Here is a 17,390-nt window from a genome sequence, read left to right as displayed (position 1 = left end):
TCCTGTTATTATTTCAACTGAAAATTTTCCAAGTAAGAATTAATATGGATATGGTTGGAACTCATTATATGATTGCCTGAAGAGGGAGCTCTCCCATTCACCATGGAAAGGAAAGCATTATTGAGATTATGGGTGAGAGCACTATATGATGAAAGTCTAAAAAAACAAAAATTATATTTTTTTGAACAATAAATTCTGAAGTTCGAGACCGCCTCAGTGGGGTCGTAAACAAGTGAAAGTCGAGGAAAGTTACAACATAGATTAGCATATAAATGAAACACTTGTACGAGCTTTATATTTATGAGCAATAAATTTAAGAATCATAACCAAAAATTCTCAAAAGCATTAGTCAGGTGGAATAAGGTTGCCCACCATTAAGTTGACGAGGCTGGTGCCTGCGGTTCTTGTTGGACTGGGACACACGGCCTCCAAATTGTTTCCTTGCCCACATCCATAAGAGCAATGCCCTTGGAAGCCAAGTCAGCTCTGATCTGATCACCCTTTGAGAAATCCTTGTTTTTCCTTGCTAGTGCTCTTTCTTCAATGAGATGCAAAACATCATCTTCAATCATCCCAGCTCTCTTTAATGCCTTACCTTTCAGCTGCTGCAAAACCTGTCCAATGAAAGAAGCCATAGTTGAAGATGAAATTCATCCAAGACAAATTTGGCTGTAAAAATTTAACATAGTGCTTCATCACCTCAGAATAAGCCAAAGTGGACAGCAATCCCAGAACACTGAGAACTCCCTTCACTTCTTTTCCTAATTCGGTGAGGGACTCAACTGCTGATAATTGCTGTTGCTTCTGTTGCTTCTTCTGGAAAACAATAGAAAAATAAAGATTTCATGTTATTCCCCTAACAGAGACAGCATTAAAGGTTTGCTTGATCCAATTCTGATTGCATACCTTGAGCATGTTTAAACAACTATTTATGAACCTCAAGGCTTCTTGAAGAGAAGCATTCAATATATGTGGAGTGGACAAATCATCAGACATCTTTGTCTGGAAATCAGTCTGTAGTGTCCTGATGCAGTCTCGGGCAGCAGGAGTAATGCAAACATTTCGCCCATTTACTTCTTGAAATAGAGACAAAGTATCCTCACAATCTCGCAATGTCTAATAATCACAAAATAGTTCAAAAAGAAATATTAATATAACATGTGTGCATGCAATATATCTGTTCTACATTTGTTTCGGTCTAGTTGGGTACACTCCAGCAGAGTGGAATAAAGATGGAACCACCATTGGCAGGCGATCCAATTAGGGAATTATCCATAAATCCAAGTCACTTTCTGGTCCAAACACAGGTCACATTTTTTCTCCAAAAAATAATTAATTAATTAACGTAATTAAAATAAATTCACAGAGAATTAGAGAAATTACAAATATCAATTCCACAACCTGGAGAAATAACAAATATCAATTCAAGAAACCAGAACAACTCTAGCAGTTTATAAGAAATTCATAACTTGAGCAGTTCAAAGGAAATTCATCAACCCAACTTACACAGTGGGTGAGAGAAGACCGATGAAGATTAAGTAATCCTAAATGAAATGAAATAAAAATAAAAGAGAAGTTTCAATTGTTAGGGACTCTGTTTGGTGCATATATATTTACTGGTTGACTGGAGCAAATATTTAATCCACCCATCATGACCCACCAAGCCTGTCCTGGTCAATGGAAAATCTGGGGACAAGAAAATGTTTTATACCTGATATATATAGAATACAGCGTCTGATGCAATTTCCAGCTGTGCAATTGAGTAATTGACAGGAGATCGATAGTGCGTACCCAGCAAGAAGTATCTCAATGCCAGTGGATGGTACAGATCAGTAATCTACAAAGAATGGGTCAAATAGAAACATACTCATAAGAAATAGAAATAGTTACAAATTTAAAAGGCACCAAACAGATGGAAAATTTATGATATTGGATTAACTTTACCTGCCGGATTGTGAAAAAATTCCCCAATGACTTTGACATTTTCTCATTGTTGTTAGTGACATGCCCATTATGCATCCAGTAACTAACATTGCTTTCTTGGCAAGCTGCACAACTCTGGGCAATTTCATTTTCATGATGTGGAAATATCAAATCTATTCCACCACCATGAATATCAAATTTGAAGGTCAAATAATGTGCACTCATTGCACTGCACTCTATGTGCCATCCTGGTCTTCCAGGACCCCATGGGCTGTCCCAACTTGGCTCACCAGGCTTTGCAGCCTGCAAAATTGGAAATATTAGGAGCAAAAATGAGCATAAATATCAGGAAATTTGTGACAGTTTCTCACCTTCCACAATGCGAAGTCAGCTGGATTTCGCTTTCTTGAATCAACAGCAACACGTTCACCAGCTCTGTTATCTTCCAGCTTCCGCCCAGATAATCTGCCATAATTTGGGGATTTATCAACAGCAAAGTACACATCCCCATCAATTGTGTATGCACAATCATTGTTGATAATCTGCAGGGCACATCAACAGTCAAAAGGGGAAGAAAAAAAGGTAAGTTCAATACAATGGTCAACATATCATAACCAATGAACTTCACATGTTTATATTCGATACTCTTAGAATGCAAAAAGAAGTTAGAATTTTCATTTTCATGTCACTGTTGCCATTAATGAAAGATGTGACATTCCTAAAGATGTTATTACGAAAAGTCAAAACACAGCAATGTAAGGCACTATGGGTGTATATTTCTCCCTGACAAGTTTTTGAGTATGCAACTTCCACGTAAAACAGACATTGGTCCTCACTGTTATGGGCTGCCTCAAATTAGTATTTTATAATAAGTAGTTACAATGCAGAATCTTTTTTCATTATTGGCATTTATATTGGATAAACGACATTGCTACACACATAAGCACATGAGAGAGAGAGAGAGAGAGAGAGGTAAATTTCTGTTACAAACTTCACGTGAAATAAAGCAAGAAGATAACCTGAGTTATCATATCCTTGATCTGGTCCATGTGATCAGAAACACGTGGCTGATGGGTAGGACTGAGGCAGTGGAGATCAGTCATGTCATCAAGATATTCCTGGCAAAAGCAGCTACTCAGAGTCAATGGATTCTCTCCAAGCTCATTTGCCCTCCGGATAATCTGCAGAATTTCAAACATTGGCAGCCACTAAGCATTTCAGGGACAAAGTCTATAGAAATCAACTGAGTATTACCCATGATTATTTCAACGGAGGTTGACAAAAAATTTATAGAAGATGATAAGAATTGCAAAATATCAACTTTACATAGTTTTTGGTGTGAAGATACAAAAATTAAATCAAGTACTGTCATGTGTTCAGCAACTTCTGAACCATGATTCAGGTTAAGATTCAATCACTCAAAACTGATATTAATGTGCACAAGTTCAAAAAGCTAAACCAGCACAAATTTGAAAAAACTATATCACAGCATGATTTTACCATTAATTTCAACAGCAGATTAAGAACCTTAAATGAATATTATGCATGGGGATCACTCGGAAGGTGGGGTCAATCTTTGGAACTCAACAGTTTACAATTTTGAGATCATGTGCTGAAGCAACTACATGTTGACCAATATGTTTTGCCCTAGTTAGCCTTGGATGAAATTCTAATATGAAATCTTTCACCAGCCAAGTATTCAATAAATGATGTTCATTAAAACTATGCATAATCCTTGTTGAATAACTTATGTGGATTAGGGTCTTCAGTCTGAAGTGGCCGAAGGTGCAATTCAAATGAGAAAAGAGGAAAATGGTCTTAACTTTTGAGGGAAACACACACATAGTTGTTAAAAACTTACAGTATACAATATGATACAACAATACAATATTTTTTTTTTTTATGGAAATTGATACATTTCACAATCTGCATATTTTTCTAAAAATTATCTTACAATATATATATGATACACAATACAATATGTGGTACAACAATACATTAACTTTCAACTATTTTTCATTATTTTTTTATTTTTGGTGGGGAATGAAAAATGAGAATCATGAAAAGTTTATGTGTGTGTGCACGTGCACATGTTCACTTCACATATGTATAAACAATATATGTACATATGCATAGTTAGAATTTGGAACTAAAAATCAAATATAAAAATTTTAAAAGTTTAATTTTGTAGATTTTGTGATGAACATATACATTAAACTTATATTTTGTTAACTTGAATTTTTCAAAACTCTAGCATTCAATATTTTCATATGGAATGATATAATTTAACCCTACTATCTTTTATGAAATTGGTTATATATCGTTTTATATTTCATGCTTCCAATATATGTAGACATGTACACATTTTTTCTATTTATTTTTTACCATATGAAAAAAAAAATAATTATGATACATGATGCAATACAATACATGACACAAAAATAGAAAAAAGATACATGATACGTTTTATGAGTTAACAACTATGCATGCACACATACATATATATGGGTAATGGAAGAGTTGAAAGCCAAGTGCAGTTTGGATTTTGGGGTGGGATGTGAGAAAGACACAAACTAAATGAAGTTCTCAAAGCCATGAGTTAAGTTGGCAATTTCACTCCTTAATACCATTAGTGTAAGACAAAATAAAAAATAAAAAATAGTAATTGTCTCCTTGTCTATTGTGTAAAGACAAGGGTCTTTTGAGAGTTGCTTTTTGCCTTTTTTTGGGTGTCTCAGGTGCTACCCTGGTCGGTTAGACAGACACTTATGTTGGCATGGTTCATTCGTGGCTAAAAAACCTAGGAAGGTTTGGAGAGCGAATCCCTTATGCTTATTTTGGACAGTTTGGAAGGTAAGGAATAGAATAGCCTTTGATGGGAAGGAGTTTTCAATTCAAAGTCTAAAATGCATTTTTGTTGGTCTTCCATGGTCAAGAACAAAGTTGTTTATAAATGATGTTCCTTTGACTCTTCATTTTTTTTCGATTGGTTGGGAACTTGTTGAGGGTGATGTTGTTTAAGTCATTCTTGTTTTGTAGCTTTGGCTTTTGGTGTAGCCTTTGTTGGCTAGTGTAAATGTTCTGTATAACGTGGGTCGCTCTTTTGGCGACCCTTTCTAATATATTTATCTTCTTATCTATAAAAAATATAGTCTAAATCCAATAAGACTAAACCAAGTTGTGTCTACCTCATGAACTCGGTATCAAATTCCAACAACTTTTAGAGGTTGACAATGTGGTGTGAACATGTTGCTAAGAATGCATAGGCGAAGGACATGTTTTCCAGCAAGTAGATTAGATTCCAACAATGGGTTTTGCTCTATTGGTTGAAATAAAGTTTATAGTGCAAAAAAAATGTGTATATGTGAGGAAGAAAAGGCCTTGTGTTATGTGATTGGATGTGCATTAGTGGCTCCCAATGACATCGTGTAATGATTTAGCTTAATGTAAATGTGAGCAACAAGTTTCATTTAAGCAAATAAGATGCATGCACCAATCACAATGAAATAACAATTCTGAATCATATGCTTCTAAATCATTATCACATTCATTATTGTTTCTTAGGGTATGGTTTTTTTTTTTTTTTAATTAGAGTTTCTTAGGATATGTTTGGTTCCCACAAAGTACTAATGAAAGAAAAAAAAACTAAAAGAATTGATTTTTTCATGTTTGGTTTCTCTATGAAAAATATGAAAGAAAATCAAATATAATTAAAATTAGTTTAAAATTTATATATTCTTAAATTTATTTAATCTTTACATAGAATAGGAAAAACACATAAAATGAGTTTGGAGTAGCATATAAAAATAACTTATTGACTTTAAATCTATTCTTTATTTTCTTGCTTACTTTTCTTCTCTATTTTCTTTCACTTGCATTTTCCCTCAAATTTTCCTAGAACCAAACATAGAAATGATGTTTCATGCTTTTAGGCTACATTTGCACCCACTCAATCAAGCTTGACGCTAAGATGACTTATATACCTTCTATAGTAGAGTGAATGAGCTCAATTCTATTAAAAAATAAATATTAATGCTAGTGAGAATTTTGGAATTTGAAACTAATAAGTGAAAGACAACTCCAATATTTTTCTACAATAAAGAAGGCACCGGTTTTTTAACATTGAAGTACTATGCTTTCCTCCTTTCCAGTTTGAGCCAACCATTCAACTCAAAAGTTCTTATTGGTCTTATCTACAACCTCCATTTGACAGCCTTGGGTTAAAATATTGTCTTAGGCCCCATTTCATGCCACTTTTGGATAGCTTCAAAGTTTTTTCCAACTTTCAAATGTTCGATCACCCATTAAAGTGTTTTAAACTAAAAGAAATGGGAGTAAAATGCTTTGGCAGAAATAAACAATTAGAGGTACCTACGTACACAAGAAGGGGGAGGGGTTAGTAGTTACCTACAATTTAGACAATCACTGAACTCCAACAATGTACAGTTTTCCATTTCCAAATAAGACTCTACACCTTCCTAAAGGGATTTAATTTTTTTTGTTTTTATTCCTTTAGCTTTTGTCTCAATACTCTTTACCATTAAAATTTTGATCAATTTGATCTCTCCACGTCTTCCAAGATGAACAAAGAGAAGTCAATTTCCAAACCTTCTTTTGCTACTTTTCTGACCTCCAAAACTTCCAGCCCAACAAAAGTTTTTTTAATCGAGAAAGAAAATATCCATTGCAACCTAAAAATTGCCAACAACACATCGACATCTATCTAGATTTGATGCAGTAAATTGGGATATGGCTGCCTGATGCTTCACTAGTTTTACAAAGATTTTACCTCTTAACCAACATCCACACCCTCTCCTCATAAGCATATATACAGTTAAGATTTTCTTAACATGGCCTCCCATGCACAAGAAAAAGGGTCCTCAAAGGGCACTGGAATCCCAGACTTCTTAAACAGGAAACAACCCCCTCTCCTTCACATATAAGAAAGAATAAAGGGATTTCAACTAAAATATCCCTTTATTTTTCTCCTTCCAAAATAAAGAATTCTCCCCTACTGCTTCAACTCTCACAACATTTATAAGGTTTGAAAACTAACACACTTAGTCTATTTCCCAGTCATGGAAATGCATTCGAAAATGCAAGGGCCAATGGGCAACATCCATCTCTCTGATATAAAAAAAAATAAAAATGGGCAACATCCATCTGTGTCCCACAGATCTGCCATTAATATTTTTGAAGTGGCTAGGCTAAACAATATGGGAAAAGTCTCTTTCAACAATGCTCCCCTACCTAGTTATCCAACCAGAATTTGGATTCCTATCATTCATGACCAAAAGGGAAGTTCCAAGGCTGAACTCGTCCCACCCCCTCCGAATTTCCTTCCATATTCCCACACCAATGGTCTCTCTCACCCCCTTAGTGCACCGTCGTCTATCCAACCCTCCGTACTTTTAGTATATGATTCTCCTCTTCAAGCTATTATGCTCGTGAGCATATCTCCACAACCATTTGCCAAGCAGCATTTAATTCAAAGGCTCCAACTTCCTAGTTCCCAATCCTCCACTTCTTTCCTTTGAATGATTTCCCCTACAAGAAATATATTAGAATCTTTTCCAGTTCAATCCTCACTTTTTAAGGAATTACATTTAAGACATAATGTAAGTAGGAAGACTCAAAAAGGTACTCTTGATAAGGGTTAATTCCCCAACATCCCATCCCCCCCCATATGTACCACTTTTTCCAACAGGTTAATCTCCTTCCAAATCCTCCCTCAACTGAATCCCACATAGCACAGGAACTACTAGACACTCCCAAGATAAACAAAGGTTTGTAGCAGGAAGACAACTTTGCGCGGGAATGCCACTAACCAATACTGACAATCTCACTGTAGATATTCTAAATACATATATATATATAGATAGAGTTCCAATTCAAGAATATATATAGATATATTCTGAATTTAAAATTTTCTTTTGTACACTTGAAATGACAGCCTTTTCTCCACAGTTTTCTTTCAAATAAGCACTCACTTAAAAACTACTAAAGTGCCAAAGGGGTTGAGCCAGGGTAGGATTGGGTTAGGCGCTTAGAATGCTTAGTCCAAAACAAGTATTGTGACTGAGAGGGGGAGAGGGGCCCCTACTAACTCCAAGATTGGAGGGTTTTTAATGTTGAGCTTCACTAATTCTACCATCCTTAGCCTTTGGCATGTATGGCAGCGATTCCTTCTCAAAAAAAGTTCAAAGGAAAAAGGCATCATGAAGTGTTAACTATTCTACTCTGTGAGCTTTGTTGGTAAAATCTTCCCTATGGGTTGCAAGTACTATAGAATACAAGACTGAAACCAATCCAACCTCGTTTGTGTTTGTTTAGTTTGGTTCTTAGAAGTTAAGAATTAATAGAGGTTGGTTTAGTTATGGGTGGAGAAGTTGAGTAAAACAGACCACAGGGGTAAAACAATACTGTCTAAGAGCATAATATTAGGAAATAAGAAGTAAGAACAATAATTGTTTATCATGAAAATTCATTTTTATATTTGTTGTTTCAAAGTAAAGTACATTTTTTTTTCTTTGTCTATACTTCAAGGTTGTACCATTTGGGGGCTTTCTTCTCTTATGTGTTAACTCCTAAGCAGGATACTTCAAATCACAAACCAAAAGAGACTCCCCCAAGAAACCAAGCTAAACCTTTTTGTGGGTTGGGTTGGTTCTATTCCAACAGTCAATAGGTTGATCCCTGTTTATGAAATAGAAACCTGACCCTGGGTTGGGTACTTCTGTGTTGATGTGAAACAGTCCAACCTGAACCAGGTTGCAATCTGTTCTTCAGTCATCATCTCAATTAAAGAAAAATCTCTCTAATTCTCATGATGTCTGAGGAGAAGCAGAAGTTCCAATAATCAACTATTCATTCTTTACTCTTCTACATGGATGGTTTATAGCTAGGAACTAACTTAAGGAAGTTTCTCTTTTCAGCTGCAGCTATTTGAGCATTCCCTGTATTTGGGGCTTGTTGCTGATCTTTGTACAATATCATACCAATTGATTGCTCAGTTCTATAATGAGAATTGTAAATCCATACATAAAAGACAGAGACAGCAAGCCGATACATGTGCCCATCTAAGATAGTTTCGACCATGCAATGAGAATTAATAAATGATTCAGTTTGGAAGAATGATTTCATTCAATGTGAATAAGGGAAGTTGGGTTTGTTTTGAGCTATCCTAGGATAGGTAGCAGTGTGTTTGGGAGCACGAGCCCTGCCGGTTGAGCCGTTGTTAGCAGTGGATAGGCGTTTGTTAGGCTGTAAGAGGGTTGGGGTGACGTCTCATAAGGTTTGTCAATCTGCTATTAGGCTCTAGATTAAAACCCTAAAATGAGTTCAATTTTCAGAACCATGTCTAGGAGATCCACTGATTCTCAAGATACTGTTGTAAACAGTGAAGAGATCAATTATCCTAAGATCCAAAATAATTTAGATGATTGGAAGTTACCTAAGGTCTCTAATCAAGAAATTTATAAGAAAGGAACCTTTAAGTTTTTCACAGATTATACCATCAAAACCTCTGAAATGTCAGTCAGCTTAGAACAAGACGACCAAGTCATAAGACTCCTAGATAACAAGTCCATTGAAAAGCATAAGAAAGATGGCTATAATTTCATACACTTTGGTATGATTCAAGTAGCAGCTAAGCCTTTGACAAGATTAGATTTAAACACCTCTATTGTCATGTGTTTAAGGGATAATAGGCATCTCGAATATCGAGATTCTATTATAGGTGCAGTCCAAGCTGGACTAAATGATGGCCCAGTTTATTTCCAGTGTTTTCCTAACTTCACAATTAGAATAAGAGATGCAGACATCTTAGATTTTGTTGTCCTGCATATTAAGACCCATGGCTTTAAGATCAAACCAGGAAACAGTCCTGTTTCAATCATAACCAAGTTTGCCTATAAGAGCATGAACACAAGCGTTGGATCTGGGGCTCTTTGCACCAGTCCTAAGGGTGAGACCACTTACTTTCACTCAGATATGCTTGATAAGTCAGATTTCATCGTCCCCAAGAAGATCTTGTGGAAAGATGTTGAGTTTCCTGAAAATTGACATTTTGTTAATGTCGTTCCAGCCATTGAACAAATATCTGAAAGGATTGGACGGATTGTTCAATATCCTGATGCAAGAGGAGATCTGATTTTCTCCAACTCTTTCAGACATTCCAGCAGTCCTAAAGTTTCAGTTTATGAACCCTCTAGAGCTTCAAGCTCTTCTATCCCAATTAGAACCACTAGGGAAGAGGAAGGTTCCAGCTTAGGAAATCCTAAGAACATTAAGCTAACAGGTGTTAGAAGTCACACCAACGTGGCTAGACCATTTTACACAGAGGAAAATGAGTCTACTCAGGAATCCCAACAGGATGTGTTATGTCTCCTACCTATTCTCAGATGATTAACATTATAAGCCTAAGTGATGAGGACTTTGAGATCAACAAGGATCTCTTAAGAAAGGACTTTTATTCTGAAGTCAATAAGCAAAGAAATGATTGGTTCTTTAGCTTAATAGAAGTCCTTTCTTAAGAGATCCTTGTTGATCTCCAAGTCCTCATCACTTAGGCTTATAGTGTTAATCATCTGGGAATAGGTAGGAGACATAACAGGGGACTCATCATGTTGGGATTCCTGAGTAAACTCATTTTCCTCTGTGTAAAATGGTCTAGCCACGTTGGTGTGACTTCTAACACCTGTTAGCTTAATGTTCTTAGGATTTCCTGAGCTGGAACCTTCCTCTTCCCTAGTGGTTCTAACTGGGATAGAAGAGCTTGAAGCTCTAGAGGGTTCATAAACTGAAACTCTAGGACTGCTGGAATGTCTGAAAGAGTTGGAGAAAATCAAATCCCCTCCTCCATCAGGATATTGAACAATCTGTTCAATCCTTTCAGATCTCTGTTCAATGGCTGGAACAGCATTAGCAAAATGCCAGTTTTCATGAAACTCAACATCTTTCCACAAGATCTTGTTAGGGACGATGAAATCTGACTTATCAAGCATATATGAGTGAAAATAGGTGGTCTCACCCTTAGGACTGGTGCAAAGAGCCCCAGATCCAACGCTTGTGTTCATGCTCTTATAGGCAAACTTAGTTATGATTGAAACAGGACTGTTTCCTGGTTTGATCTTAAAGCCATGAGTCTTAATATGCAAGACAACAAAATTTAAGATGTCTGCATCTCTTATTCTAACTGTGAAGTTAGGAAAACACTGGAAATAAACTAGGCCATCATTTAGTCCAACTTGGACTGCGCCTATAATAGAATCTCGATATTCGAGATGCCTATTATCCCTTAAACACATGACAATAGAGGTGTTTAAACCTAATCTTGTCAAAGGCTTAGCTGCTACTTGAATCATACCAAAGTGTATGAAATTATAGTCATCTTTCTTATGATTTTCAATGGACTTGTTATCTAGGAGTCTTATGACTTGGTCGTCTTGTTCTAAGCTGACTGACATTTCAAAGGTTTCAATGGTATAATTTGTGAAAAACTTAAAGGTTCCTTCTTATAAATTTCTTGATTAGACACCTTGGATAACTTCCAATCATCTAAATCATTTTGGATCTTAGGATAATTGATCTCTTCACTGTTTACAACAGTATCTTGAGAATCAATGGATCTCCTAGACATGGTTCTGAAAATTGAACTCATTTTAGGGTTTTGATTTAGAGCCTAATGGCAGATTGAAAAACCTTATGAGACGTCACCCCAACCCTCTTATAGCCTAACAAATGCCTATCCACGGCTAACAACGGCTCAACCGGCAGGGCTTGCGCTCCCAAGCACACTGCTACCTATCCTAGGATAGCTCAAAACACCCAAAACAAACCCAACTTCCCTTCCCGTGGCTCTGATACCAACAACACCAAGGATAAGGTCATATGTAATGAAAACAGGAATTATGCCATGATTCAAAACAAAGAAGAGGGTTAGAAAACAAACAAGATAAATAACCAAAAAAATTTAAAAAGAGAAGGAACCACAAACTTTTAATTCATAAATTTAAAACCATCCATGATAGGAGGTAACCTGGAAACATAAAACAAACTTGAAAATTTACATAGCTTAAAAACCATCCATCATAGGAGGTATATCATAAAACATAGATACATAAGGAGAAATATCTTACAATGGGAGGAAAGCTTTGAAGAAAGCTTGGGGCTTGAAAGGCTTACATGTTGAGAGAGAAAGAAGAGAGAAGGGAGAGCATAAGCTTGGGAGAGAAAATGAAAAATTCAAGATGCTTACAAATGAGGATCAAGCCTCCTTAAATAGCCAAAAAGAGGGGACAAAGCACTGTTTGCCTTTTGACTAATTGCCATGAATAGTAATATCGTGCATGAATAGTGAATAGTGAATAGTGAAAATCTCTTTTTACTATAGTACTTTAGACTTTTCCACCGAAAAACCCACTTTCGGCTAAGAAGACTGCTGACAGACTGCTTTAGACTGTGTAGTCACATGCTTGCTGCTTTTGGTGCTGAAACTGCAAAGTTGGAAAATATTCTTGTCGGTAGGAAGACATAAGGCTGATGATTACTTGGATCTTCTTATTAGAGGAAGGATACTTTCACAGTCGTCACCATTGTCTGGAAGGTAGCTTGTTGAATCATCAGATTCTGCATAAGAATTTCCTTGGGAAAAGCTTGAGCTTCCTTCTTCAAGGATTTTATGGAAATCTTGAGGGGTCTTAGCTACTGTGAGCATGGCTTGTAGTTGTTGCTTTTTGAGGAGAAACTGAAACATATCATCACTGGCTAAGACTTGTGTGGGGTTCTTGAGGAAATATTGCTTAATTGCATCAATAGATGCATCATTTTTCAAGGCATCCCACCATTTAGTTTTAAAAGTCCTTCCCAGAGTTGGAAAGGCTGCTGATTCATCTGCAATGATAATATAGTCCCACTGGACTATCCAAGCAAGGCCAAATTTACTGAAAAAGAATAGTAAATGGGGAAAAGCTGAAAGTTCTCTGGGGATAACAAAAGAACTGTTGAATAGCTCAAAGCCATCTAGGATGGGCTTAGGAAGAATCTTAATAGTCGGACCAAAATAAGTCTACCAATTATGGAACCAAAATGGGAAAGAGGAAAGTTGATTCTTAGATGGAAAATAGAACATCCATGAATGATGGAAGTCCTTATTCTGGATTAGAAAAGCATTGAACCATGCTCTCTGATAATCCCAATAATTAAAAAACTTTGGCTTTGATGGTTCAGAAAATTCCCTTGAAAGATTAGGATTTCCACCCCATTGCTTAACAGTAAGAATCTTATAGATATGGCAGGTGGAGAATGCTAAACCCATATTGCTGAATTTATTAGCGTTATGCTTAATTTTAACAGAACCAGTTTTTGTAAGGATTGCTTCATAAAACTCTCTTGTTTTTAAAAGATCACCATAGGGATAATGAAAATTTTCTTGAAAAGCTTTTGCAGCAATCTCTCTGGGGTTTTCAGAAAAAAATTCTCTTTCAATAACCAAAAAAGATTGATTTAAATCATTTTGCCAATATTTTGATTTTGTTGAAAGAGGTGTGGGGTTGGCAGCCACCACAATTTGCTTGTTTGAAAAAGAGAAGTTTGATGCTAATTCCTTTTAAGAGGGATTAGCCTTAGTGACTTGCTTGAAGGTCTGAGACCCTGAAATGGTTGGGTATTGGGTGGCCTTGACTGGATTAGCTGGATCAGAATGATCATAGTACAAGGTCATCATCTTATTAGGCATAGGGTTAGAAGAATGAAGCCTTGCTTCTTCTTCTTCAACTTGTTGGCTCCATAGCATTTTATGGGGAGAAGGAGCTTGACCGGATTAGGTTTTCTAGTTACGAGCTTGGGTATTCTTTTTAAGGGTCATGGTCTCGTGAACCCTGCAAATTCCGCGAGTTGAGTAATTAGGAATGGAATTTTCTCCTTTAATAAACTTAATTTGAAAATTAGGGTTTAAAATAATCCAATCAGTTAAATTATACTTAAAAGCTATATACTTAATTGTTTTCTCAGATGTGAAAACAACTTTTAAAAATCCTTGGTTCAAAATATCAATTTGAAATTTTGAAATGCATAAAGGAATGTTTAAAATATCATTTATAATGAGATTATGAATGAATTGGGTACCTAATATCTTAGGTGGATCATCTATTCCAACAAGATTAATTTTTTGATCACAAGGAGTGATGTTTACAACAGGATTAGCAAATTCAAAAAGAATTTCCTTATCAAATAGCTTTGTTCTTATACCTTGGTTATCTACCCACAAAGGATAAATAGAGCTTAAGAAGGGTATTCCTAGGAAGGCTTTTTCCTTAAAATCCTTAACAAGGATAAAGGTTTGCTTAATACAAATGTCATGGTTACGGATATGAACATCTGTTAATTTATACTTAATGGCAAGTCTTTTGCCATTGGCTCCAAATAGAGACCGACTAGTCTCTTCATATAAAGGAATAGGTACAAGACCTTCTTGAAGGCAATTTTCAGCTGCTCCTGAATCAATCAAAGCAATAATATTAAAGACAAATTTATTTTTGACTACTATAGTAAGGGAGACTTCCCACCTCTGGAAGATAACCCTACTCACAGTATTCAAAAAAGTATTTGTCTCATTATCATTAACATGAGAAGATTCTGGAATATCCATAAGGTTTCCTTGGTTGACAATTCTATTGATTTGTTCTTGGAGATTAGAGAGATTTAAACCTATGAATTGTCTTAACTCCTTAATCTCCTTTCTATACTGCCTAACTTCATCATGAAGTTCCTTAATGCTAACTTCCTTAGGAGACTGCTGGTCAAACTTATTTAAGATATCCTTAAGGTTATAAGGATTAACAATCTTCTTAGCTTCTGTCTTAACAACAGATTTCTTAAAAACTTCATAAAGATTTTGCTTAGTTTTTTCATTTTCAACTTTCCTTAAAGTATCTAGGATAAATTCTTGATCTTGGCTTATGACATTTATAGTTTTAGGACGGCAATTACAATTACCCTTAATACATTCTGCTTGGTCACTAGAAGATTGGCTAGAAACTTCACCACTACTGTCTAGTTGATTAATATCATCTTCATTATCTGAATCAATCCTTGATTCAAAATTTGTGGAGTTTAACACTACCTTACAAAACATATATTTTAGGTCATCTGAGACACTTAAGTTATTAATCTTTTGCTTAACTCTACAATCTTTTTTATAATGGCCAACCTTGCCACATTTAAAACAGATAATTGGTTTGACATCTAAAGGGGCTTCTACCTTTTTTTGAGCATCTTTGTTGACCCTTCTTTGGACGTGTCTTGACTGCTTAGTATCATTCATCCTATAGTTGTCATAGGTACCTCTCTTACTGTGGTAAAACTTATCTTTGCTAGGCTTCCTACTTGGTTTTTGCTTAGAGGGAGGCATAGTTTCCTTTTGGCTGAAACCAAATTGGCTACAGAATGATCCAAATTCATTCTTGTAGATTTTTTGTTCATTCTTCATTTGTTGCTTAAGCTTGAAGTCATTGCACAACTTAATCCCTTCAGCTGTGACAATGCTTATAATCTCACCATAGGTTAGCTTATCATAAGGGATTTGACCATTATACTATTCCCTTATCTTAATCCTAATTCTCTCAGAGAAAAGCTTGGGTAATCCTGAGATGAATTTTTCTTTCCAAAAAGACTGGTTACAATCTGATCTTAGCATGACTTTGGTTAGGAAGACTTCCTTATACCACCTAAAATCATGAAGCTTGGGACACTTGAGGTTGGTTAAGAGATCTGCAGTTTTATCCTTAATTTTTGCAGGATCTCCAATGAAGTGTTTGGATATTGAGTAGATTAGAGTAACCACTGCATCCTCAATATCTTGGCCATTTTCGTCCTTAACAACTTCACTATTCTCATTAATCCTATAGGCTTTTAGGAGACTATTTCTATCATCAAAAGTGAGATAATTATCGCACCAACCCTTAAGCTGACCTGTAAACCCAACAACAATGGTCTGAGCTATAGCATGATCTGACAGTCTATTGTTTAATTTATAGGTTGTACTTACCATGGTCATTTCTTAAAGCTTAGTGAGTATGTTATACTTAGTCATACCATCTATGTTCCATTCATAGATAGTACCACTGGTGTATGAGGCTTGAGTATACTGATTTCTTTCCTCAAACTGCATGTCAGGAAAGGTAGGTCTAGGATAGTAATTCCTAGTCTTAAAGGCTTCCAAATTGTTAATACTTTTTGAAATAGTTTGATTATGGGGTTCCTTAAACATCTTAATTAGTTCATCAGCTTCTTCTTCTGAACTAATATCACCTTTAACCATATTGATTCTCTTATGAGGCTGGACAGTCAAAGGGGCAATAAGATTATCCTTAATCTTCTGGTTAATCCTATCAACAAAAGCCTGGTCAATTTAGGGATTTTCCTGAAATTCCTTAGAAAATTCAAGACTTAATTTTATCAATGCTCTTAGTGTTATTAACATGCTTATAGGGATAATCTGGACATTCCTCTTGTTTGAAGAGTTCAAACCAAATCCAAAACTTAATATTTTTCTTTTCTTGTCTTAAGTAGGCATAGAATTCTTCCTAGTAAATGGCTCTAATGACTTTAGGGATAGTGCTAAAGAACCACTCATTTCTTTGCTTATTGACTTCAGAATAGAAGTCCTTTCTTAAGAGATCCTTGTTGATCTCCAAGTCCTCATCACTTAGGCTTATAGTGTTAATCATCTGGGAATAGGTAGGAGACATAACAGAGGACTCATCCTGTTAGGATTCCTGAGTAGACTCATTTTCCTCTGTGTAAAATGGTCTAGCCACGTTGGTGTGACTTCTAACACTTGTTAGCTTAATGTTCTTAAGATTTCCTGAGCTGGAACCTTCCTCTTCCCTAGTGGTTCTAACTGGGATAGAAGAGCTTGAAGCTCTAGAGGGTTCATAAACTGAAACTCTAGGACTGCTAACACTTGTTAGCTTAATGTTCTTAAGATTTCCTGAGCTGGAACCTTCCTCTTCCCTAGTGGTTCTAACTGGGATAGAAGAGCTTGAAGCTCTAGAGGGTTCATAAACTGAAACTCTAGGACTGCTGGAATGTTTGAAAGAGTTGGAGAAAATCAGATCTCCTCCTCCATCAGGATATTGAACAATCTGTCCAATCCTTTAAGATATATGTTCAATGGCTGGAACGGCATTAGCAAAATGCCAGTTTTCAAGAAACTCAACATCTTTCCACAAGATCTTCTTAGGGACGATGAAATCTGACTTATCAAGCATATCTGACTGAAAGTAAGTGGTTTCACCCTTAGGACTAGTGCAAAGAGCCCCAGATCCAACGCTTGTGTTCATGCTCTTATAGGCAAACTTGGTTATGATTGAAACAGAACTGTTTCCTGGTTTGATCTTAAAGCCATGGGTCTTAATATGCAGGATAACAAAATCTAAGATGTCTGCATCTCTTATTCTAACTGT

At 35.9% G+C, this 17,390-nt stretch overlaps 1 protein-coding gene across 2 annotated transcripts in view; it reads right to left on the bottom strand.

The window, feature by feature from the left end:
- Positions 1 to 146: 146 nt before the first annotated feature.
- Positions 147 to 17,390, bottom strand: part of LOC117924092 (cysteine--tRNA ligase 2, cytoplasmic-like) — a 28,944-nt gene continuing 11,700 nt past the window's right edge. For both annotated transcript variants that reach the window (XM_034842646.1, XM_034842647.1), the window contains exons 4-10: positions 2,943 to 3,104; positions 2,295 to 2,465; positions 1,945 to 2,226; positions 1,712 to 1,837; positions 907 to 1,116; positions 700 to 816; positions 147 to 614 (exon numbers count right to left, since the gene is read on the bottom strand). In XM_034842646.1, the coding sequence (XP_034698537.1) occupies positions 375 to 614; positions 700 to 816; positions 907 to 1,116; positions 1,712 to 1,837; positions 1,945 to 2,226; positions 2,295 to 2,465; positions 2,943 to 3,104 (1,308 nt within the window). In that variant the 3' untranslated portion in view covers positions 147 to 374. The remainder of the gene's footprint in view (positions 615 to 699; positions 817 to 906; positions 1,117 to 1,711; positions 1,838 to 1,944; positions 2,227 to 2,294; positions 2,466 to 2,942; positions 3,105 to 17,390) is intronic.

The sequence above is a fragment of the Vitis riparia genome, chromosome 10, assembly GCF_004353265.1.
Source record: "Vitis riparia cultivar Riparia Gloire de Montpellier isolate 1030 chromosome 10, EGFV_Vit.rip_1.0, whole genome shotgun sequence".
NCBI lineage: Eukaryota > Viridiplantae > Streptophyta > Magnoliopsida > Vitales > Vitaceae > Vitis > Vitis riparia.
The sequence above is the reverse complement of the archived record's forward strand: the minus strand, read 5'-3'. Positions and strand labels throughout refer to the sequence as shown.